The sequence below is a fragment of the Protopterus annectens genome, chromosome 10.part0 (assembly GCF_019279795.1).
Source record: "Protopterus annectens isolate FY-2018-M chromosome 10.part0, PAN1.0, whole genome shotgun sequence".
Lineage (NCBI taxonomy): Eukaryota > Metazoa > Chordata > Ceratodontiformes > Protopteridae > Protopterus > Protopterus annectens.
The window spans coordinates 1,427,308,418-1,427,333,700 of NC_056744.1; the positions used below are offsets into that span (position 1 = coordinate 1,427,308,418).

Genomic DNA, 25,283 nt, shown 5'->3' on the forward strand with positions numbered 1-25,283 from the left:
AGTGACAAAGATAGCCCGACGATGAATAGTTGGGGCGTTAAACAAGGCACAAAACCGACAGTGTGGAACGTCGTGGTCTGGGCCTAAGCAGGTGATGCAGTAAGAACGAAAATCTCTGTGAGGTATTTGCTTTCCACAGGCAAGACAATTGTTAACTTTTTCTGACATCGGTTAAAGCAAGATAAATGGATCCCAAATGGGGTACTTAGCTTTAGAAGACTTCAGGTCTGAAACTCGAAAAATGAAAATTTCAGGTAGCGGCAGACTGGCACTTGCAAACTACTTTTGCTTCGGGCTCCCGCACGGCAAGAAAAGCTGATGTAATGGTATCGGCTGCATGTTTTATACCCCTGATGACCTGACGTCATGGAAGAGGTGACAGCATCCGACACAGAAATCCCAAGACTCTGGCATTCGGGCCGACTGAGGGCTACCTGCAGGCAGATAACCCAAGTGTGATGACTGTAACAGTGAAACACGAAGAACATCCAGCTCATAAAAGAGAGACAATGGGATCAGCTGACAATCAGCTGTTAATGTGCTGTCTGAATTTTGCAAACAAAAGCTACTTCATACATTTTAAAGGCACACTATCTTCCTCCAGCCAATACATATAGAAAAGGGAGTGGAATGGAAATATGTATGTATGTATGTATGTATATATATATATATATATATATATATATATACACACACACACACACACACACACACACAGCACATATCATACATATACATACATAAATATCTCCTTGTAACAGCTACACATCACTAGATATTTTTGTAATGTTTAACACTAAAGCTTAAAAATTTAGAGACTTTCCACATATTAATTCTCCCATAAATGTATAAGCTAAAAAAGAATTAACATGGCACTTCAGATAAAATATAAAATTATTAGACAACAGCATCAGCTAAAAAAGGAATTAACATGACACATTACATAAATGATAAAATCACAAACATAAAGATGATAGCTGCTACTAAAAAGTCAGAGAAACAATAAGTAGTCAATGCAAGACTTGAACACTATAACAATAGAGAAAGCAGAAAGCAAGTCTAGAGTACTACCATGATTAAATCAGATTACTGACAAATTTAATAAATCATCTGTCAGATTTAAGTCTAAATATAATAAACCATTCTTTTCTTTTTTTTTCTAAGTGCTTCTTATCCCATGCTTGCCAACAATCAAGCTTCCCCAAGGTAGACATTCATTTATTCCTCCAGAATGAGTATCCCTAGTACAGAAAGGAGAGACATCCACAAAGATCATTATCCAGGTCGCAATGAAACTTGCACCCTCACCATTTCCGTTGCTTGTGATGCCATACATGGGCACCCTCATCCCCAAGCCATAGTCAGTTTTATTTATTTGTTTTAATCCTTTGTTGACATGTTTAGTCCCATTAGGGAGACTGGCAGTGGTATTTATCTACTAGAGGAAATTTGGTCAGGGCTTCTGGGAACTTCTGCTACTTGTCATTGTTGCGAGTGGGACCCAGTTTGCAGCAGTACTTCATGTTTCTGTTCCAAGTGCAAAGGTAGCCCAGAGAAACAGGGAGGTTGATGGAGAGAAGAGGAGATGATGGAGTGGGGACAGAAATGGAGGAGAAAGCAAATATCGAGAACGGAGAATGTGTGCAGGAGTCTGACTAGATATTTCAAAGAAATTTGTTTGGTGGAGATGAGCCAGCAACTGATGGATGTATAATTACAACCCTCCAGTCCAGGGGGCTGCAGGATAATTTACTTAAAGAAATTGTGGAGCACAGTGAGCCAGAAAATGAAGATGTTTCCTGGGGGGACATTATGGAGAAAATACAAAAGGGGGATGCAGTGACAATCCTGAAGAATAGTGGTGAGATTGAAAAGAACACATATGCAGGGAAAGTATAAGATGGCAAAAGTGGAGTAGCAGAAAAGAAGGCAGAAGAAAATGAAAAACAGAAGCAAGTGGTAAGGATTCAAAGTAAAGAAGACAAAGAAATGGATAGGTATAAAGCATGGGACAACATAAAAGCTCCTTTGGGTGTAAAAGCATATGAGGTAAGAGCATTTATTCTTATTAACAAAGAGACATTTTGAGACATTATATTTGAGACTGTTTTTTTTTCAATGGAAAATTTTCTCGGAGAATATAAAAAAAAGGACGACTGTAACCCATGGAATCTTTATATGATAAAAGCATTTAATAGGAAACAAAAAAGAAAATTCATGTATAATGTCTTACAGAAGTAGAAAGAGATACTTTGAAAGGACATTTGAAAACTTTATGTAAAGTAGTACTGGACGTGGCAAATGTTTATGACAAAAGAAGCTTACGGACTGGTGGCTGGGAATGTAATACTGTGTTAAAAACAGAAAGAAAAAAGTATGCATATACCAAGCATGACAAATGTGGAGGGGAAAGGGGTGTCATAAAATAATTGGGGAAGATGTTTTTTGTGTGGAAAAGAATGGCATTTGATAAGTAACGGTGACAAAAAAAGATGCTATATCTGTGGGGAAATGGGACATGATGCAAAAAAAAAAACTGAATGGAAATGTTATAAATGTAACAAAATTGGATACTTATGGATGGATTGCAAAAATTAAAATAAGAGTAAGGAAAAAGAAAGAGAAGAAAATGAACAAAGAAGAAATTTTAGAAGTAGTAGAAATGGAAGAAAAAATAGACGAGGAAAAAAATAATAAAGAGGACATAGGTACATAGGTGTGTACTAGGCCAACGGCCCTGGAGCCTTTTCAAGCCTAGCCCATAGAAGTACCCTGGCATCATGTTGCTGTCAGTTCCTGATGCCTCTATCAAGTAGAGCCACTGGTGTTATCTCCGGGGTGAACTCTCTATTTCCCATCCATTCATCAAGATTTCTCTTGAAGGGGGCCAGTGAGGTGTTCTGCTTGACATGTATGGGAGGTCTATTCCAGAGCATGGGCAGTCTCTGGGTTATGAACCTGTCTCTCCAGCATGTTCTGTTGATTGTGGTAATGAAGTTGAGGTCCCTGGAGCGTGTGGTGCAGAGGGATTGGGATTTCTTTAGGTGTAATATTTCTAACATAGAAGAAGGTTCTGAAAAAAGTGATGAAAATGAGAACTTGGGAGGTAATAAAAAAAAAAAAAAATTCTATTGGTAAAAGACACTAAAAGAAAATTTAAATGGATAACTACAAAAGAAAAAAGAAAGGAAATTGATGAAAAAGAATATATACAGATGATCATTGGGGGATGGTATAATCGTTAAGGTGTTTGACTCACAGACACAAGGTGCAGTTTTGATTCTCATCTTTGGGAGGGAAACTGGCTAGGCTTAGAGTGGCCTATTAAGGAAATTAACCTAGTAGTTAGCTTTCAATGTATGAAACTAAGAATCTATGGAAAAAGGAAAAATTAAAATTTTAGAGTGCTTTTTATAAATGTGAATAGTATTAATAATATAGTAAGAAGAATAGTAATTTTGGAGTGGTGTAATACATGTGATGCAGACATAATTATATCAGAAGACACACACTTTTTAACAAATGAAGGAAGATTACAAACAGAGAAACAATGGGGTGGAAACAATCTGGAATTTGGGAAATGACAGATGTTCTGGAATAGCCGTAATCTACAGAAATACAGTAAAGATATTAGATGTAACTTTAGCAAAAATTGGAAGATTAACCACTGTAGACTTAAAATGGAAAGAACAAGTATATAGAATTATAACATTATATGCTTATACTAATCGTAAAGAAAGGAAACCGTTATTTAGTCAGATTTTAGACTATGAAGTGATAAATATGACTATAATAACAAGAGACTTTGTGATGTAAAAGACAAGTGTAAAAAGAAAGGAATGATATAAAAAATGTTACAAGTTATAAGATGTGGTAAGTTAAAACTGTGGGACAAATATCATGGACTTACAAAAAGGGTATGTATAGAAGTTGAAGCAGATTTTATAGTGTCAGATGATTGAGTTATAGGAGGTAGTTGAAACAGGATTTTCTGATCATCTTGCAATATGGCTAGAGATAAAGGAAAACAAGGAATGTATAAAAATAGGCAAATGAATAAAGAGGATAAATGAGAAAGCATGGAATGAGGAAGGAAAGAGATTAGTAATACAGTTATTTAAAGATCATATTACTATGAGAACATTTTACCAGAAACTTGGTCCGAATGGTGGATGATATTTAAGGAAAAATATAGACAAATGTTTTGTTATAGTGGCAATATAATGTGAGAAAAGTAGAGAAACTAAAATATAAAACAGCATATAAGGATGCATCGGAAGATTTAGAACATAATGATAGAAAGTAATTTGAGAAACAAAAATAATTATATGAAAAGGAATCATGAAAAAATATAAGAATTGTTATACAAGATATTTTTTACAAGGAAAAAAGAGAAGATACTATTTACTAAAGCAGATAAGTAAAGGAAGATGATAATACAATGAGAGAAATAAAAAAATGTAAAAGAATAAATAGAAAGAACTTAGGAAAAGATTATGAATAGTGTAATATAATATATACAAGAAATGTTTGAAAAAAGAAGGCAGTGAAACAAACATGGAAAGTAAAAAAGTTACCAGAAAAAGAGAATAAACAGTTGGAAAAGGAGATTTCTTTAAACAAGCTAGATAAAATATTAGGACAACTGCATATACATTTGTCTGCATGACCAGATGGAATAGGATATAAAATGCATAAAAACTTTAAGGATTGGCAAAAAATATATATATTTTTAAAGATTTTTAATGAATGGTTAAATTAAGGTTTTATGTATAAAGAATTATTAGTGAAATGCTTAAAATCGTGGAAAAAATAAGACAAAAATGGAGATCAACAGCACTGAATAATAATGATTATAAGATCTTTATGAAAACAATATAAAAGAGATTTGACACTAAAATGGAAAATATTATGGAAGGTAGTATATAGTATAAAGGGAAAGGACTGTCAAGAATTATTAATGATAGTTATCAAAATTGTGGATGATGATATGAATAGAAAGGAAGAAGTGAAAATCATGATAGGAAACCTTAATAAGGCATTTGATACAATTGGACATGAAATCTTATGGCGAATGAACAGAGAATATAAAACAAGTGAGAAAGAAAATTATATATGTCAGCGTACAGTAAAAAAAAGTAAAAATACTTGTAAATGGCTTTTTACGCCAAAAGGTACATATGAAGAGTGGTGTAAGACAGTGATGTCCCATGAGTTGTATACTCTTTGCATTACTTATGAATGTGATAGTGCATGAGATAAATTACAAAATGATGAAGGTCGGGTATTTAACACCTGAATGGTTAAGAATTCCAGCTCTAACATAAATGAGGACATTATAATAATTGCAAAAAAACAAAATTTGGATAAAAGAAGTAATAATTTGCACAAGTGAGTGTCTATAGGTGATAGGGGTGGCTTTAAATAAAGAGAAAAATAAAGGCTTAGATGATGTAGTAAAGATAGTGTGTGTGTGTGTGTGTGTGTGTGTGTGTGTGTGTGTGTGTGTATAAATATAAATATATATATATATATATATATATATATATATATATATATATATATATCAGATGGCGCAGTGGTGCAGCGGTAGCATTGTCACCGCACAGCAAGAGGTTCTCCGGTTCGATTCTCAGCTGGCGTGCTTTCTGTGCAGTGTCTGCATGTCCTCCTTGAGTTTGTGTGGGTTTCCTCCCTGTGTTCTGGTTTCCTCCCACATTACAAAGACATGCGTCTGGAGCATTTCTCCCTGGGCCACCGCTGAAAAATGGCTTAGTTCCAAGTCGGACTTTCCCAGTTAACAAATGTTAAATAAAATAAATATATTTTAAGGTAAATGAAATTTCTGTGTTGGTTATAAAATTTGGGAATAAAGATGTACGTAGAAAACAACAACAATAGAAGAAATAAAACAAACATGTCTTTTCTTGGGAACATATATATTATCATTCATAATAAAAGGCTTTTTTGATAAAATCTGTACTGATGGGAAAATTAGCATATTTAGCAAGTGTATTTATGTTGCCAGCACTATTTGAAAAGGAATTATTGCAGGTATTTTTTCATTTCTACGAGTTTCTAGATGAAATCCAGTATATAAGTATACTTTTTTGCACTTGATCTGTTTCAGTGATAGTTAAAATTGTACTAGATTTATTTATTTGCTTGATTGAATATTGCTGGTCTCTGTCTGCAAACTGTAATGCATTTATTTATTTGCTTGACTGAATATTGCTGGTCTCTGCATTTTGTTAACAAAACTGTAGTGCATTTATTCATTTGCTTCATTGAATATTGCTGGTCTCTGTCTGCATTTGTTTCTCAGGATTAGTTCAGCACTTGAGCTCTAAGCCAGCTGGTATCAAAGTGGGGGTTGCTTTACATTCTGTGAAGTCAGCCCATCCAAGGTGTAAGCTACTGGTCAACATCTCTTCATTTTTATCTGATTGCCTCTAACTTTTCTTTTCTTTTATACCACTGGTAAAAAGAGTTACATTTCAGTGAAACTGCTCAGTAGCAGAGCTGCTTAGCTGGCTGTGATTGATACTATAACCATCTGGACATACAAAGCAGATATAAGTATACTTTTTTGCACTTGATCTGTTTCAGTGATAGTTAACAAAACTGTAGTGCGTATATTTATTTGCTTGACTGAATACCGCTGGTCTTTGTCTGCATTTTCTTTACCACCCTCCTGCCCAAGTGTTGTTATATTCTTAAACTTGGTGGCTTTGGAATTCCCCGCCCCTGCTGCAAATTTGATTTTGGACACTCCTCCCAGTCTCATCTCATGTGCTCACTCAACTGAGTACAGTGAGATCATTTGGGAAGGCCAACCCCCATAGTTTCTTAATTTGGAATTATCTTCTGTTTCCGTCCTCTCCACTTAACAAAAAAAGTACACTTTATTCAGCTCTTTTTACTGTAATTGTGTTCTTCCTACTGTATTACCTTGTTTTGCTTTGCTGAGTGCTCTTAACTGTTTAAGTGCTTTTATTCTGCTGCATTTATTACTTCTTGTTTATCTGTTATTCTAAGCATCTTAGTTTTGGTTTTAGCACTTGGGCTTCAGGCCAGTTATTTTACATTGAAGAAGGTTTTTGTGATCTACACTTTTGTGGACACCCTTATCAAAACCCTTTCTCCATACATTCGCCGAAGTATTCAGAACACTATGTCTGGCCAATTCCCATCAGTTTCTCCTGGCAGCCTGGTCGACATGGACATACTGAGACAGTGTAGCAACTGCCTTATGTTCACTGACAGTCCTCTTCTCCTAGCACATAATTTTCCTACTTGGAAGAAATGCATCCACATCAGTAACCTGGAATGTATGCTCTCTTGTGCCACTGTCAGTACTACTGACAAAGAGGAGATTGCCAGCAGAAACACCACACTACCCACATCACATAACCAAGCACAACACACACACACACCTATGCAGAGGTCCTCAATAAAACTTACCTAAACAGCAGTGACCTCTAAAACACACTCACAAACATTCCACACACAACACCAAACACATCACACACAGCAGACAACACACCAGTGTCTCACAAACACAGCCAATAAGACATAACAATAAACCAACACAGCCCATGAGGCATAACAATAAACCAAACATACTAGTCATTGGTGACTCAGTTGTGACACACCCCAATGTCCCCCTCACCAGGCTCAAGGAGAAGGACACTGTCAGTTGTCTGTCAGGTGCCAGAATCAGCCACATCATGCACGCACTTAAGGCTCTCCACAACAGGTACAAGTATGACTCTGTCACTGTCTATCTTGGTGTGAATAACTTGAGATGTACCTCCCTGGACTATATGAAGAGAGAGACATGATTGAGTTCTAGTTCTCAGAGTATGTGTTCCAGGCAGGTATGACCCTAGCCTTAAGCAGCATCCTACCTTCACCAAGAATCATACCACAATACCAACAAAAAATAACTGGCTTCAACAACTGGCTAAGTTTCTGGTGTCATTCCAAGGGGATCCAGTATCTGTCTGCCTAGGATGACATGGCTGACAGGCCCTGTTGCATTGCCAGAGATGGCCTCCACCTATCACCACTAGGATTCCAGATCTGGACCAAGGCTCTTGCCTCTCCCATTGTGCCTTTTTTAGGCAATGTCCCAAAGACAAATCTTCCAACATAAAAGATCTGCAAAAAAGCAAATTTAAAGTCATGCTGCTTAACTCTAGGAGCCTTAACCTGAAAATGCACTCACTGGAGGCTCTCATCATACTGGAAGATGCTGACATCTGTGCAGTCACGGAAACTTGGTTCAGGGCTGCATAGAGGACCCCTGCCTTACCAGGCTATACCTCATTCCACACATTCTGACCCCAAAATGAGGTTGGGAATACTAAAAGTGATGGAGTCTCTATCTACATTAAGAATGGGCACACCTCCAGAATGGTTTGCCAGCATGACACATTGGAACAACTCCAGGTGCAACTGACAGTTGCCAAGACATCCATCCAAGTTATAGCCAGCTATAGACCCCCCCCCTCCATGACTCAGGACACCCACTCCTCCTAGCTTGACCTACTTGACTCCATCAAGGTACCCCCTAACAACTTGATCCTTGGTGACTTCAACTAAGCCCCATAGACTGGGTGAACTATTCCTGCACTAATGCTCTCACCCAATGATTTCTTGACTTCATCAGTTGTAACACACTAGACTAGCTCGTCTCATCCCCCACAAGGGCAGATAACATTCTGGACTTGGTTATCACCGACATGGGGTGACCGCTGCACCACTCCCATAGTATGTTCATTCCTAGTGAGATCAAATTATCGGTCTGTTTCATTCAAAGTTTCTATCCCACCCAGCTGTAACCAGGCAAAAAAACTTCTCAAAAGCTGACTACAACCTCCTAAGGGAGGGTATCAGTAGCTTCACACCATCGCCCCCCTCAGAGGATGCAGACAACTATGCTGAACAGTACGCCAATGCAGTATACAAGCACCTGTACAACTGCATAGACTCAGCAATACCCAAAAGAACTAAAACGTGCTCCTCAAAGAAACACCAACCTGTCTGGTGGACACCCTCTATCAACATGATTTACAACAAAAGGAAGAAACTGTTGTCTAAGGGTAAAAAGGAACACATTCCAAATTGGAAAAACTCCCTCCTTAGCCTCAACAAGCAAATTAAATCACTAGTGAAAACTTCCAGAGCCAAATGTAAATTGAAACTGGCCTCCGAAACAAAGGGAAACCACAAAGCCTTCTTCAGTTACATCAGGAACCTCCATAGCAAAGCCCAGGTTTGTTCCAAATTAGCACTTAACAGTACCACTTACACTGATCCTACTGACTTAGCAAACCTTATAGCAGATAGGTTCAGCACAAACTTCACCCCTTTGTCTCCCCAAAGGCCCATTCGACATCTCAGATACTTGCCCCGCACCTCACATCTCTGTAGATCAAGTGTTAAAGACCAGTTTCCATGGGACTTGATAGTATTCCAGGTTGTATTCAGCACCATTTCAAGCAAGAACTAGCTTCGTCATTCAGCACCCTATTCAACCACAGCCTGAGTACAGGCTTCATTTTAGCAGAATGGAGAACTGCCATTCTCATCCCCTTGCATAAAGGTGGTGCCACTACTAACCCAGGAAGCTATCGCGCCCCATTAGCTTGACAAGTCTGATCTGTAAAGACATGGAGTGTACTATTATGGATTTCATAAAGAAGAACATAGGCAATCTCCAAACACTTGACCCCACCTAGTTCGGATTCATCAAGGGCAGATCTTGCCTGTTGAACCTGGTTGACTTCTTTGAGACTATCACCAAGGGCCTGGATGAGGGAAAGTCAGTACATACAGCTCACCTTGACTTGGCCAAGGCCTTAGATACAATCCCCCACTTTGGCATCATCAAAAAGCTAACACAACTTGGTGTAAATCCCTATTTTATCAAGTGGATTGACAACTAGCTCACCGACAGGACCCACAAGGTCAAAATAGGCACCTCCACCTCCGACAGCAGACTTACTACTAGTGGTGTTCTTCAGCGATCTGTCCTGGGACCCCTACAATTTGGCATCTACTTCTCATAGGTCCAGGCAAAGGCAAAAGTCCTGTGTCTGACCAAATTTGCACATGATTGTAAGTTGGGTGCTGTCATTGACTCCCCAAATGATGTTAACATACTGCAAGAGGGTCTCACAGCAACAAATGAATGGTGCCACAGTCATGGCCTTAAGTTAAACACAAAAAAATGCATTATCATAACATTTGGAAAAAACACGGTCCCTACTGATTATCACATCAACAGCAACACTTTAAGCACACAACCTGGGGTGGCAGACCTGGGTACTCAGGTTGACAACAATCTCACGTTCGACCATCATGTAGTGGCAGTGGTCAGGTAAAAGTCTTTTACTTGGTTCATCTCATATGTAAAGGGATTGCATCCAGAAAAAAAGGAGGTTATTACCTCTCTGTACTCATCCCTCATTACGCCAATAGAGTAAAACGTCCCGTTTGGTATGTACCTCTCCAAACATCTGCACCAACTGGAAAGGCCACAGAAATACCTCACAATGTGAATCCATGGCCTCCAACACCTGTCTTATGCGGACAGGCTCAAATCACTATCACACTACTTGGTATCGTACAGACTGCTCAGAGGTGATATGTGTCCCACCTACAAGGCAATTTTGGACCCTGCCTTACTAGAGATGCTCCATATCCGTAAGTCTAACTCCTTGCACATTACCCGCTCAAAAGGCCTAAATCTAATATGCAACATCAATAAAACCTGCTGGAGATACAGGTTTGTCTCCCAGAGGCTGCCCCGTATCTGGAATAGGATTCCCATACACATCAGAGTACCTCGCTGACCCTCTTCAACCGCAACATTGATTAGGAGATGGGAAACCACAAATTTGTCCCAGGGGTTACACCTGTGTCCCTCATTGACAGGTACTGACTGAGGTTTCTTTTTTTTTTGGGATAAACTCTTGGCTAGGCTTGTAAAGGTCCCAGGACCATTAGCCTAGTAACCTCCTATGACCCTATGAAAAAGGATTTTTTTATGTAAATAAAGAAGAAGGAGGTTTAGCTGATTAACTCAGTGGTATGTGCTGCTTCATTAAATTTGTACACAATGTTAAAGTGGATAAATGAAAAATATGAGAGATTAGTAGGAAAATTGCATAAATATAAGGATGATACATTTTGGGGTATGGTAAAAAAGAGTAAAAGGAAAATAAATGAAGAAATAAAATATTAACAACAAATAATTTTGTGAAAAATAAAAACTGATGATATAGAAAAATATAGAACAGTGTGGTATATGAAAGTAATGATAAAACATGGGAAAATCTAACAGATGAAAAAAATTAAAGCTACAAAAATAAGAAGCAAATGGTGCAATCAGAAAGTCGAATGTAAAGTCAAGATTTTTTGTGGAAAATGATAATAAATAAATTGCCAGTAAAAGGAAATATGTCATATAAAATGGAAAGTGATAAAATATGTTTACACTATCAAGAAAAAGACACTGCAGAACATATTTATTTGAAATGTAAAAGTAAAAAAGTTATGGGGAAACTAAAGATTTTTTCAAAGATATAAAAGAAGTGGATAAAATAAACATGGATATGATCAAATACGGATATTGTAAGAATGGAAGTAAAGAATATGTTAAAGAATGGATAAAAAGTTATTTTATGTTATTTGGGTTATATGGAATGAAAGAATAAATAAAAACACCATGCACATACACACATTGACTTCGGATTCCAAGAATATATACCTGGACACTGGTGACCAGGACCAATTCACCTTTCTCCCAAAAAATCAAGACTGTATTAATCACTCACTATTATCACCTTAAGCCAGCTCTTTCAGCACCTAGGATTCTACTGAAACTCGGGTAATTTGGTTAACAGTAAGGGCTTTATCCCTCTGCTTCACAGAGCTGGGCTACAATAATAAGCACTTATCCCCTTACTGCTGAAATAAATTCACTGCAAGACTGTTGTACTCTATTAAAACATGTGCATCTGAGTATATCTCTACAGTTAAACATACGTGTGAATACTTAAGATGCATGAAAGTACATCTGCTTAAAGGACTTTATTAGTATGCAAAGTATTCCATGTCAATAACCTTTCAAAATTTTATCAGAAAAATCTCACATTTGCCCCAACTTCCCAGTAAGCTGGTCCAATTATTTTCATAGGCAAACCTTGATTTTCATCCTGTTCTCTCATGATAAACTTATTGTGCAATAATTCATCAATTATCAGAGAAAACTAAAAATTTTCTATATCAAATCAGCTTGTGGCAAATGCTTCCAAAACAGCTCCATCATCAAAATCCTTATCAACATCTCTGTAAATATTTTCATAAAGGTGGGATTTCCCACATCATCCCTTCAGCTTTTCTCCTTATTTTTCCATCCCACCGCTACGTGTTTCCTATCCACTTCTCTCCTTTACTACACCTATCTTATTCTCACTAAATTCTCCCCAAATGTTCCCCTAAACTGAAATTTGTGATGAATGATACTTTCTCTCATGTACATGACTGACTGAGTTTATTATTAACTGCTTGCCTGTATTTTCATACAATGATTACTGGTATAATATTTTATGTAAATTTACACACATTTAACACTGTATTCTTCACTTTGCTTGTAAACTTTGTGCTGAGCCTGAAAATGGTCTGAATGAGATAAATGCTCTTCTCCAATGAATGAATGAACAAATAAATTCATAGGACGGTCAATAAAAGTTTGTAACTACATGTAATCTACAAGCTTCACATACTGTCAGATTTAAGGATTAATGGCAAATAATTTCACCTGTTAAAAACAATGTCCTTTCTTAGTTTATGGCTGATTGTGTTGGCTTCCTGGATCATCATAGATAGCTTCATAGAATTCCAGTTAGGCAGAGCTAAGAAAAAAATAAATAAAACATGTAACCTAAACACCAGTAATCTTTGCACATGACATTTGCCTTATTAAATGGAACCACTTCAATACAGTTTTAAAAACATATTTTTGGCTTTGAAATGCAAGTTTTGCATTTCTGGGGTGGTCATTCTGAAACCAGAGACATTCCAGTCTAGCTGACAAATTTTTAAATCTTTAAATGGACAACATAGTCTCTAATTTCAGAACAATCCCAGCATAACTGTACAGTTCTCTAGTAAAATAAAATATATACAGCTAACAAGTTATCCAAAAAGAAAATACACGCAAGAAAAAATTAGTCGCACTAGTTGATTATTAGTGGGATTTTAAAGTCACATGTGGAAGGTGCTGCTTCGAGTAAAAGTAAACAAGAAAAAAAATGTATTTTTCAATCAGGATTAATTATACCGAGAATCCCCTAGTAGACCGTTGCTAAAAGCATTTTCTCAGTATGTCTAACATGTATTAAAATACACGTGAACAGGCAAGAAACCCCCAACAGAAAAACCATGCAAAGGAAAATGTTGATGGCTTATTATGTCTTACAGTACCAGTTGCATTTGTACATGAAATGGGACCTTTAATGTTGGCACTAAAATTAGATTTGTCTGACAATATTCAACATAAATATAACATACTTCATCACCATTTCTTCTAACCAATAAAATACTATATAATTCCTTTACCTGTCCTTCTATCTCCTTAGTAATTCATCACTATCTCCCAAATTGCCTTCTGCACTCCCAAGACAAAAACCTGCTTGAAATCTATAAACCAAGAAAAAGTATGGGTCAAAGTTTAGACTCACGCTGCATATCCAAAATAGAACTCTAGCCAAATTCAATCAGAACTATATCTAGCCTGCAAGTATTTAAGTCTGCTCTCAATTTCTCACTCATGGTTATGCCCATTCACCTCACCTGCATGATCTGTATTAACAAATACTTTATATTCTTACTAACCTAACCTCTCATCACATTATCTATATCTTTTAACACATGCCCTCTCCTCACTCTTAGGGTGGACTTGTACCTTTTTATTTTATTTCCTAGCATAGTAGACTACATTTCTAGTACTTTTCCATATACTGAATGTCATATTTAATCACTGTTTTACTTCTTCCTACTTCACTGGTATAAGCTCATGCATTATTGTATACACACACACACACACACACACACACACACACACACACACACACACACACACACACACACACACACACACACACACAACACATACATACATACATATGATTGGATCAAGTAGTTTGGCGGGCAAAGATTTTAACTATTTAAGTGAGCTTTTTCATGATAGAGATATTTCTGATGAAGTGCCTTTTAAATAAAGTTGGGTCAAAAGTGCTTAAACAAGTCTCCTTTTTATTTATTTATTTATATTTATTTCTTTTTCATTTGTTTACCAGGAAAGCCTGATTGGACACCAATCCATTTTCAGGGAGGCCTGGGGAGATGAGCTCCAGTAAACAGTATAAATATGTAAACAAGAAAAAAATAATAATACAACAATATAATACAACTCAAACAGTACAATATTGTGCAATACAGCGTCTAGTGACAACAATAACAAAAGAACAATACTTACATTTGGCAAAGAAGAGGACAAGTTACAATAGAACGAGGAAGGAGAATGAGATGTACAGTAGAGTAGCAACAAATATGACAGATGTAGTTAGATATAAAGAGGTAAGAATTATCCAGGATGATAATGAGAAAAGAGACAGTTTTCCATAAAGTGAGATTTTAGGAGCCTTTTAAACTGTGCCAAAGAGCAGTCAGAGGAAATATTGGCTGGAAGTTTGTTCTACACTTTAGCAATAACATTGGAGAAGAGAGAGTCACCAACTGAGATGTTACCTTTGGTGGCTTTTAACAACACTTTGTTACTAGAGCGTAGGGGTCTGATAGTGGTATATGACTGTATTTTATTGTTGAGAGCAGGGATTTTATCAGGCTGGTGTAAGATCTTGTGGGCAAAAATAAGTTGGTTATCATGAAGCAACAGAGGAAATTCAAGCCAGTTAAGTGCAGTGCAGTGATGTGAGGCATTTGTAGCAAATTTGGCAATTTTATTGTAGCAAGATTCAAGTTTGATAACGTCAGTTTTTTGGAGGTTGGTTAATACTGGGGAGGCATATAGGGGAATTGACAGAAGGTTTGTACAGGCGATAGTAGCTTTTGTGGAGTTAGATAGGAACTGCTTGTTTCTGTATGGAAGACCTATTTTCTTGTGAGCCTTTTTAATAGTTTGAGCAATGTTGCTGTCAAATTTCAGATTATTGTCAATAGAGATCCCTAACAGTTTTGTATGTGTTACTGGGGCAATAATGGTTTTATTTTTGGACTTCAAGTTGAAAGTGAAACAGGAAGTTCTAGAGGGTTAAAAGAGTAGTAGTTTTGTTTTATTGGGGTTTAGTATGATATGTGAGTTGAAAAGCCATGTTTCTACAGATATAAATGAATATTGAGTTATGGTGTGAAGGTCTACTGGGGAGGAAGATGAACATATAAGGGTAGAGTCATCTGCATATTGTATAACAGAGGCATGAAGAGTGGAGGTCTGAAGTTGATTAGTAAAGAGGGAGAGGAGTAGAGGTCCAAGGATGGAGCCTTGAGGGACCCCTAAGGTAACTGATAAGAGAGGTGGTATTGCCAAACTACTGCCTGATGACGTCCAGATAGATAGCTTTGAAACTAATTGATAGCGCAGCTAGAAAGATTTAGAGAGGATAGGACATCAATCAGTTTGTTATAATTTACCATATCAAAGGCTTTGGACAAGTCTTAAAATATGGCAGATACAAATTGTCCTTGATTTCTAAAGTCATTAACTGTGTTAGTAAAGGTGAGTAGGGCTGTGGTGGTACTGTGATAGGGACGAAAACCATGTTTTGTGTTAGATAGTAATTTGTGGGAGTGAAGGTAATCCATGAGTTGAGTATGAATGACTCTCTATAGGATTTTCAATAATGGAGATAGAATAGCAATCGGACGATAGTAAGTTCAGTGAAATTGCCTCCTTTATGTATGGGAATAATGTGGGAGATCTTCCAGATAACAGGTACTGTGCTCTCAGCTATAGATCTATTAATGAGTATTGCTACAGGATATGCTATTCCTTCAGCGGCAATCTGAACTTACTCTGCAGGAAGATTATCTGCAGTTAAGGTAATAGGTTTATGTTTATGCAGTAATTTTTTTATGGTATCTACAGACACTGGTTGTAATGCAAATCGGTTGGGGGTATTTTGGGGGGTGTTGCTGAGCTTGGAAGAAACAGGGGCAAGGTTGCTGGAGCTGTTATAGGAATTGGCAAGAGCAAAGACAGTTTCTCTAAAGTAATTATTAAATTGAGTTGCTATGTTATCAGAGTCGCTGTTTGAGTTTGTAGTCGGGGTTGTTGTTTTACCTTGTGATAGTATATTTTTGACTGCAGTCCAAAACTTTTGGGGATTGTTGTGATGTTTTTAATGAATATTATGGTAGTAGTTAATTTTGTCTAGTTTTATAAGTTTTTTTGACTTTGTTTTGACGTTCTAGGAATGCTTTGTAGTCCTCATTTAGCTTCAGCGGATTTGCGAGCCGTATCCACCAATGTTTGAGGTTACTGATTAGTGTGTGTGTGTGTGTGTGTGTGTGTGTGTGTGTATATATATAAAACACACACACACATATATATATATATATATATATATATATATATACATGCATATATACATATGCTTTTTAAATTACATTTGTACTACTATTTTATTTGATGTTATTTAACACTCTGGAGCTTCTCTCCCAGGCCTCTTCTGAAACAGGGTATTTATTACCCAGTTGGACTTTCCTGGTAAATAAATATAAGCTGATCTACAGTAGTATCCTCCTTGATGAGTCCTTGGTTAGGACATTTCTCCTTCACCAATTAGAATATGCCACATTTTTCAGTAAAATCCCACCTTTGGGGATGTCCATACACCAGAACAAATGCACGCTGTGACATAACATGCCAGTTACGTAAATGCATACATACTCAGAACCCACCAGTTCAGCTACATGCAACTTGCATGGTTCATCCTGAAAATCAAGAAATAATGTAGAGTCAATGCTATTAAATAAGCAAATAAATATTTTATACTGTAACATAGCTATGCTTATAAGCTACAAGAAAGAAATGGACATCTCATTTTCATGCAGTTAAACTAATAATTTACTTCAGTGCTCAAGGCAAAGGAAATGACAAATAAAACTGTCATTGTGGCTTGGTCTTAACACAGGAATACAGCTCTCAAAAATGCTTGAAGTCTTTAGCCAGCTGATCACACCTAAGCAGCACTGTTAATCAGTTCTACAAAACAAAAACAGTAACTTTGAGGACTTCCAAAATAGGTGCACATTGAGTAACAGCTTGTTTCCGGCTCTCCCAGTGTGAAAAAAGAAACACAGCAGAGAAGGCCAGTAGACTTGTGTTTATGAGTAAATTTTACTAACTGGCTAGTAAGTACATTGCCTGGATGCCAGGAATAAAGAAACACAGAAGACCTGGAAAAAAATCAGCTACAAAAGGTAAGAAAGAAACACTTACTGTTGAAAGTTCTTCAGTCATTCAGCAAAAAGCAATACAACCTTCATACAAGACTTCCAGTACCCTACACGAAGATAATGGACAACTGCATACAAACCTAGTAAAAACAAACAAAACACTGATAGGGTGTATCAACATAAACAACAAAAGGCTGGAAAAAATGGAAGAAACTTTTGATATTCAGATGAGATGATAAAGCTGCAAAAAAACAGAAGTTGAAATGAAGAAAAGGCTGGCTGAATATAAAACTGTTCAGGAAGAGATGTTTCAAAAATAATAGAATTAAAGGACAGAGCACATAGGGAAACCCTGAGATTTTCAGCTACACCAGAGAAGCTGGAAGGAACAGACAACACTCATTTTATGAAAGCACAAATAAGCAATTGGGCAGGTATTCCAAAGCAGGAGTTGTTAGTTGAAAGGGCACATTGTGTGCATGACCAGACCAGAAAGCAACACAGACCCTTAATAAAAAAGATGCTATTCTACCAGCAGAAGGAGTTGATTCTGAAAAAATCTACCAGCAGAAGGAGTTGATTCTGACAAAACTGTGGCAGAAGGACAAAATACTAAAAGTGGGACAGAGCAGAGTGTTTGTGGAGAATGATTACTCATTGTACACCAGGCAGAAGAGGAGTAAATGCATTCCTCTATTTAGGGCATATCGAGACATAGGTGTGAGATTCAAACTGCTGTATCCAGCTTTCTTTAAGGTATTCTTCCCTAGAGGGACAAAATAATTTTATGATGAAGTGCATGCTAACGAGGAAATACAAAAGTTAATTCAACAATAAGTGAGGTGTGAAACAGAAGAAGATTCTGCTTCTTAGTCTTCTGGTAATAAAGACCACAGAGAGACTATACCTATGAAACCGTTTCCAGTATTTCAATGGAAATTGTTGGAGAGCAGGAAGGCAGCATGAGAGTTGACTAGAAGAATCAAGAGTACATTGGAAATTAAGCAGAGACAGAATTATGGTGATGGAGAAGAACAGTAATAAAACCAGTAACCGTTTTTTTTCTTTTTCTGCCCTCTTCTCTCTTTCTTCTTGTACTGTTTTGAGAAATATAGGTGGTGCAATGTAAAAAAAAACAGCCTGCTTAAAAAGGCATGACAAAGTTAAAATTTATGTGTTTTTCCCCTCATTCTTGCATAGAAAATTACTGGACTAAGGACCTTAGATTGATTAGTTTTAATACAGAGAAAGTAAATGAAAAAGAATATTGAATATTATGAGGCTTGTTTCTAGCAAAAATAAAAAACAAACAAGCAAATGCATGTATACTTAGTAGCAATTCTGCAGCTGGTCTTCATGTTTCTGTGGAAAAAAAGCTGATAAAGAGAAACTGGCTGTCTGGTTCTCATGTCTCCATGGAGACAATCTGACAAAGAGAAACTGGAGACAGTCTGTTGGAAGGGAATTGGCTGAGGGAAAAACAACAGAGAAAGTGGCTAGGACATAATGTTCTCCAAAAGCAATTAGGGGTTTTCCCAGCTGGGAAAGCTTTAAAGATAAGACAAAACCAATTAGACTTGAAGTAAAGTTTTCTCGGGTTTTTTAATGCAATGGGGATACTAATATAAACACGTGCTTTTGTTTTTATTTTTATTTTTCTCCCTTCTCCTTTTGCTTTCTTCAGTTTTAAGAAATTTAGGCACTGCAATGTTAAAAAAGGGACTGGGTTAAGACCCTAGGTGTTATCCAGTAACAAGTTTATTACAAAGCATGTAAATGAAAAGAATATTGAATATTATAAGGATTTTCTTCTTGTAAATAAGGTATCCTCAGCAGTTTTCTGCCTGATTTGCATGTCACTAGAAGACAATTTGAGAAAGGGAAATAGTTTGAAGAAAGTGCTTACTGAAAGCATTCAAGTGTTTTCTCAGCTGGGAGAGCTATAAAGATAGACAAAATCAAATAGCACTTACTAACAGCACAGGCTGGACCATTCATCTTAGCATGCCTAACCTTTCTTTTTGGTTAACTTTAACTCTAGCCTGTCTATGGCTATCAACTTAAAATGTTTGTTCTTATTAGGAAGCAAACACTTCAATACTTGAAGATGTACATAGTTTTGTGTGTTATTATTAAATTGATAGGTTTTAGGGGGGTTTGTGGAGGGTTTGTTTGTTCTGTTTGAGGGCATTCAAAAAAACAAAAAGTTATGTAAAATGTGGCAAAGACTCAAATGGACATGACAAGAAACAATTGTATAAAAGACCAGCCCTGCTGAACAGTATATGCATGTAACACAAAAGTTGGAAATTGACATTTAACAAAAAAGCAGTTATACATAAAAGGTGGCAATAATACCTATACAAGAAAATTATGCTTTCTGTAATGTCTTTCAATCTGAATGGTCTTACAGATAAATATAACAAAGAAAGAGCAGTGAACTATACTAAAAATGTAGAGTGCAAATAGCTATGCTACAGGAGACACACCTGGAAAGAACTGAAAATGTGAATTTGATAAAGAAAGGTTTTCAGGATGGTTATTCAGCGGAATATCTGGGGCAAAGGAAAAGATAAGTACTTATATTAATTACAAGAGGAGCTTCAATAGTGATAGAAGAGGAAAATCGATAATAATGGAAGATATATAGTACTAACGGGCTACTGACAAAAGAGGAGGATTACACTGGCATGCATTTACATTCCACCTAAAATTGCTATAATGGAGCTTAAGAAAAATCTTGGCGAAATAATTAGCTTTCAGCAAGGAATATTACTTACAGGTGTAGACCGGAATTTGGTTTGCAACAGTGAAGATGTGTCTGGGGGGGCCTAGAAGGGGGAAATATAACAAAAGAGGGTAGCTTTTTGAAGAAATTTATGAAAATATTTGGCATGAAAGATGTTTATTCAATATTAGGAGTTCAGAGTTAATTTACATATTATTCTCCAAGATATAAAAACTGGGCTAGGCTAGATAGAATTTATCTCTCAGGAGCATGTGCATTTAATTGAAGATCTTGAAATGCACCCAATATCTATTTCATATCATGTGCCAATAATAACTAAAATAAACACGCAAGGTAATGAAATAAAAATGAGACACTGGCACTTTCCCACCTATCGGATGAAAAGAGAGGAATCTAAGGAAAGGGTTTTGGAATTAATTCAGGAGCTACTAGAGAAGATAGAAATTTCTTCTGAAAATATAGCTAAGGAGTGGGATAAAATTTAAGTGGAGTTTAAAACTAGAGTGGAAATAAAGGAAAGAGAGAGATACGGTTAAGAAGTGACAAGAATTATTTAGAGGGACTGACAAATGTTAAAGTATTGCAAAATAGGAGGAATATCTCAGAACAAGAAAAAAAGCAACTGCAAAATGCTGAACAGAAAATAAGGGATTACCTCGATAATATGCATGAGTTTAAAAATATTGCTGTTAAGCAACTGTTTTTTGATGATAATTCTAGAGCACAAAGACTCGGGCAACAGAAAGTAGAAAGGGTTGTCACCAAACTTAGGGAGCCTATAACATGAATGATAAGAGATCCTGTGGAAGTATTAGAAATATTTCGGAAATTTTATGAAAGTTTGTATAAATCATAGAAAAATGGAAATTAAGAAAAGGTACAAATAGAAATGTTTATGGAAGAATTAAATATAGGTTCATAGGTAGGTACTAGGCTATTGGCCCTAGGGACTATACAAGCCTAGCCAAAAAGGTACCCTGGCTTTCGCCACCCAAGAAAATTATTTTCCTGTGCCCCTGTCAAGTAGAACCACAGAAGTGATACCTGGGGTGAATTTCCTATTACCCATCCAATCATCAAGATTTTTCTCGAAGAGTGCTAATGAGGAGTTATGTTTGACATAGATAGGTAGTCTGTTCCAGAGTATGGGAAGTCTCTGAGACAGGAATCTATCCCTCCAGCATGTTCTGTTTATTGTGGCAACAAGGTTTAGGTCCCTAGAGCGTGTAGCTTGGAGGGATTGGGATTTCTTTAAGTGGAGCATGTCCAACAGCTCTGGGTTTGACATAACGTTGTATGTTAGGCAGAGATCACCTCTGAGTAGGCGATATGTGACGGAGTAAAGCTGGATTTTTTTGAGTCGGTCTGCAAAAGGCATCTGTTTGAGGCCAGTAATCCTCTTTGTGAGGTATTTTTGTGGCCTTTCCAGTTGTTGTAGATGTCTTGTGAGGTACATACCAAAAGGGATGTTGTATTCTATAATGGGTCTAATGAGTGATGAGTAGAGGGGAACAATGACCACTTTTTTTCTGGACGAGAAACCTTTTGTGATGAGGTGTGCCACGTAGCAGGATTTCCTGACCACTGTGACGATGTGATTATCAAAGGAGAGACTACTGTCCACCTGTGTTTCAAGGTCTCTTATCACACTTTTGGTGTTAAGTAGACTACCGCCTATGTGGTAGTTCATGGGTACAGATGTTTTACCAAACGGGATGACAATGCACTTTTTGGCATTGAGCTTGAAACCATGGCTTTCACACCGAGCATCTGTTTCAGTGAGGCCCTTTTGTAGGATGTCCACATTGTTAGGAGTTTTGATTATGGCTCCTAGTTTGCAGTCATCTGCAAATTTAGTTAGCCAAAGGCCTGCTGTGTTAGCCTGTACTTCAGAAAAGTAGATACCAAACAGGAGAGGACCCAGGACTGAACCCTGTGGTACTCCACTTGTCACTGGTCTGAAGTCTGATTTGGAGTCTGCTACTTTCACAGCGTGGGTTCTGTCAGTAAGCCAGTCGGCAACCCATCTTGTGACATAGGGATTTATACCTAATTTAGTGAGTTTATCTATAATTCCAGAGTGGGGGATGGTGTTGAATGCCTTGGCGAGATCTAGATAGGCTGTGTGAACCAACTTACCCTCATCTATGGCTTTGGTGAGTACTTCAAAGAAGTCTATCAGGTTTAAGAGACATGATCTGCCTTTTACAAACCCGAACTGTGTGGGGTCCAGAGTTTGGAGATCTCCAATGTCTTTGTTTATGCCAAGGTTAGAGGTATATGGGGCTCAATTACTAACAGTTAGGTTAAGAAGAGATAAGATAAAGATGGCTATGTATAACCAATCTACAGGAAAGTCCCCAGGAATAGATGATATTCCTCTGGAGGTCTGGAAGCTAGGAGGGCAAAAAACTGATAAAGATCTGGAAAAAAAGAAGTTATGTACCTACCATAATGTTCCATGTTAGTTGTCCTTCATCTCGCCTTCCTTCTTGCTGGATGGGTTCAGAGCCGATTCTCGGCTCCGACTCGGCCACTTTCTATAGCTCAAGAGCTCTTTACTGGATCGAGGCTACCCCTTGTCCCAGAATGTCCATCATCAGCTACCCAGATCTCGTTTGAGATAGCTCACACTAGACATAATCATAGAAGATAATCCATTATTATTAAACCTGGATATACAGTAAATTGTCATGGTATGCTTAGGAAGCAACTAATAAAAGAAGTCAGCCAGTAAAACCATTGAAATAACTCCTCTCAATCCTCGAGGAAGGGGGAAGGAAGGAGGGACACAAGAAGGAAGGCAAGATGAAGGACAACTAACATGGAACGTTATGGTAGGTACATAACTTCTTTATGTTAAGTTGTCCAATCTCGCCTTCATTCTTGGTGGATAGGACAGCGTCCCTAGCACCTCAATCCTGGGTGGCTCATTGGAACAGACTCTTCAAAACCATGGAACCAAAGGAAGCCCTGTCCAGGGAGACCACATCTGCTTTGTAATGAGAAATAAATGTATGAGGAACTGCCCAAGTAGCTTATGCACAAATTGAATCTATGGGCAATCTAGATTGAAACACTACTGAAGTAGCTACTGACCTAGTTGAATGACCTTTGGGTTTTGCTGGAAGATCTTTTTGTCACAAATGGTAGGTATGGACAATGGTGTCCAATAACCATTTTGACAAGGTTACTTTAGAAACTGGAAGACCTTTGTTGTTAGCAAATGAAAGGAACAACCGATCTGATTTTCTCACCTCTTTAGCTCTATGGAGCTAGAAACGCAGTTGTCTATGCACATCCAATTTGTGTAATCTGTATTCTGCCTTGCTGGAATGATTAGAGAAAAAGACAGGAAGTTCAATGGATTGATTCAAATTGTGTTCTGAACAAACTTTAGGTAGAAAAGATGGGTTGGTTCTCAGAGAAACTCTGTCTTTGTGAAAAACTAGGTATGGAGGGCGAACACATAGTGCATGAAGTTCTGAAATATGTCTGGCAGAAGTAATAGCAACTAGGAAGAGAGTTTTCCAAGAGAGAAATTCAAAGAATATGATGTTGCTGGTTCAAAGGGTGGCAGTATCAAGGAGGCCAGAACCAAATTGAGATCCCAAGTTGGAAGGGGCTCTTTCACTGGGGATCTAAATAGAGATGTACCTCTCATGAAGGCCTTACAGAGTTTGAGAGACATTATGCTTGAGTTAGAAACTCCGATGTGAAAATTTTAAATAGCAGCTAGTTGTACTCTGATGGTAGCAGCAGCTGCACCAGATTGAAACAGTTCTGCTAAGAAATCCAAAATGCAGTGTACAGGAGCTGTAAAAGGATCTAAATTCCTGGATTCTGCCCAGTAAGAGAATCTTTTCCATTTGCTAGCATAAACTTTCCTTGTAGTTGTCTTACGGGAGGAAACAATAATATCACGCACTGCTAGGGAAATATTGGGAAACCTGGCTAAGATTGGAAGTGGAGTAACCAAGCTGTGAGCTTCAGAGATTGGAGGGATTGGTGTAGCCCGCCTGATTGATGAATCTAGAGGTCCGGTACTGGGTCCAAAATCCAAGGCTGGGCTAGAAGGTGGGGGTGAAGGAAGAGAAACCAAATCTGTTGAGGCCAATAGGAGGTAATGAGGATCATCTTGCAACCCAACGATTTTGCTTTCTGAATGACTTTTGGAATTAGGGGGAAGGGGGGAAATGCATAAAGGAGTCCCTGAGGCCAATTGTGGACTAGAGCATCCCTGGGTGTCTGACCTGGAGGAGGAACAAGGGAGACGTAGCTGCTGCATTTGTTGTTGAGGGGAGAGGCAAAGAGACTGCAGCAAGGCTGGCCCCATTTGCTGAAAATAAGATCCACAATTTCCTGTTTCAGAGACCACTTGTGAGGCATGAGGGTAGCCCTGCTGAGCCTGTCCGCTATTATGTTGGATGTCCCAGGGGATATGCGTTGCTGTCAGAAAACGTTGGGAGGAAATCGCCCATTGCCACAGTCTGAGGGCCTCTCGGCACAAGGGGTAACTCCTGGTTCCGCCCTGTTTGTTGATGTACCAAACCAATGACATGTTGGCCGTCTGTATTGCAATAGTCCCGGCAGGGAGAGAGTCTTGAAGAGCTTGCAATGCTAGCAGCAATGCTCTCATCTCCAGGATGTTGATGTGCAAGTGGTACTCCTGAGGTTGCAAAGTGCCTTGGACTGTCTTCCATAGATAATGCCCCCCCCCCCCCTAATCAGGGAAGCGTCCGTGGTAACTGTGGCAACCAGATGGGATTCCATGAAAGGTCTGCCCTGAGTCACTAGTGGTGAGACCATCCACCAGGAAAGGTGTCTTTTGCAAGATTCCTTAACTAGCATCATGTGAGACATGGGTAATTCCTGGAAGGACCATTGTGTGAAAAGAAGCCACTGAAGGACTCTCATGTGAAAGTATGCAAAGGGAACTAAAAGAATGGCTGTTGCCATGGACCCAAGAGCTTGAAGAACATATTTGAATTGAATCCTGTTGTCGAATAATGGAAACTCTTTCCTGAGGCAATTTTACAAT

At 37.8% G+C, this 25,283-nt stretch overlaps 1 protein-coding gene across 1 annotated transcript in view; it reads right to left on the minus strand.

Annotated features, from left to right (window-relative positions):
- Nucleotides 1-25,283, minus strand: part of KIF14 (kinesin family member 14) — a 2,369,812-nt gene that overhangs the window by 601,399 nt on the left and 1,743,130 nt on the right. Inside the window, exon 20 of the mRNA XM_044086046.1 lies at nucleotides 12,833-12,926. Coding sequence (XP_043941981.1) covers nucleotides 12,833-12,926 — 94 coding nt within the window. The remainder of the gene's footprint in view (nucleotides 1-12,832; nucleotides 12,927-25,283) is intronic.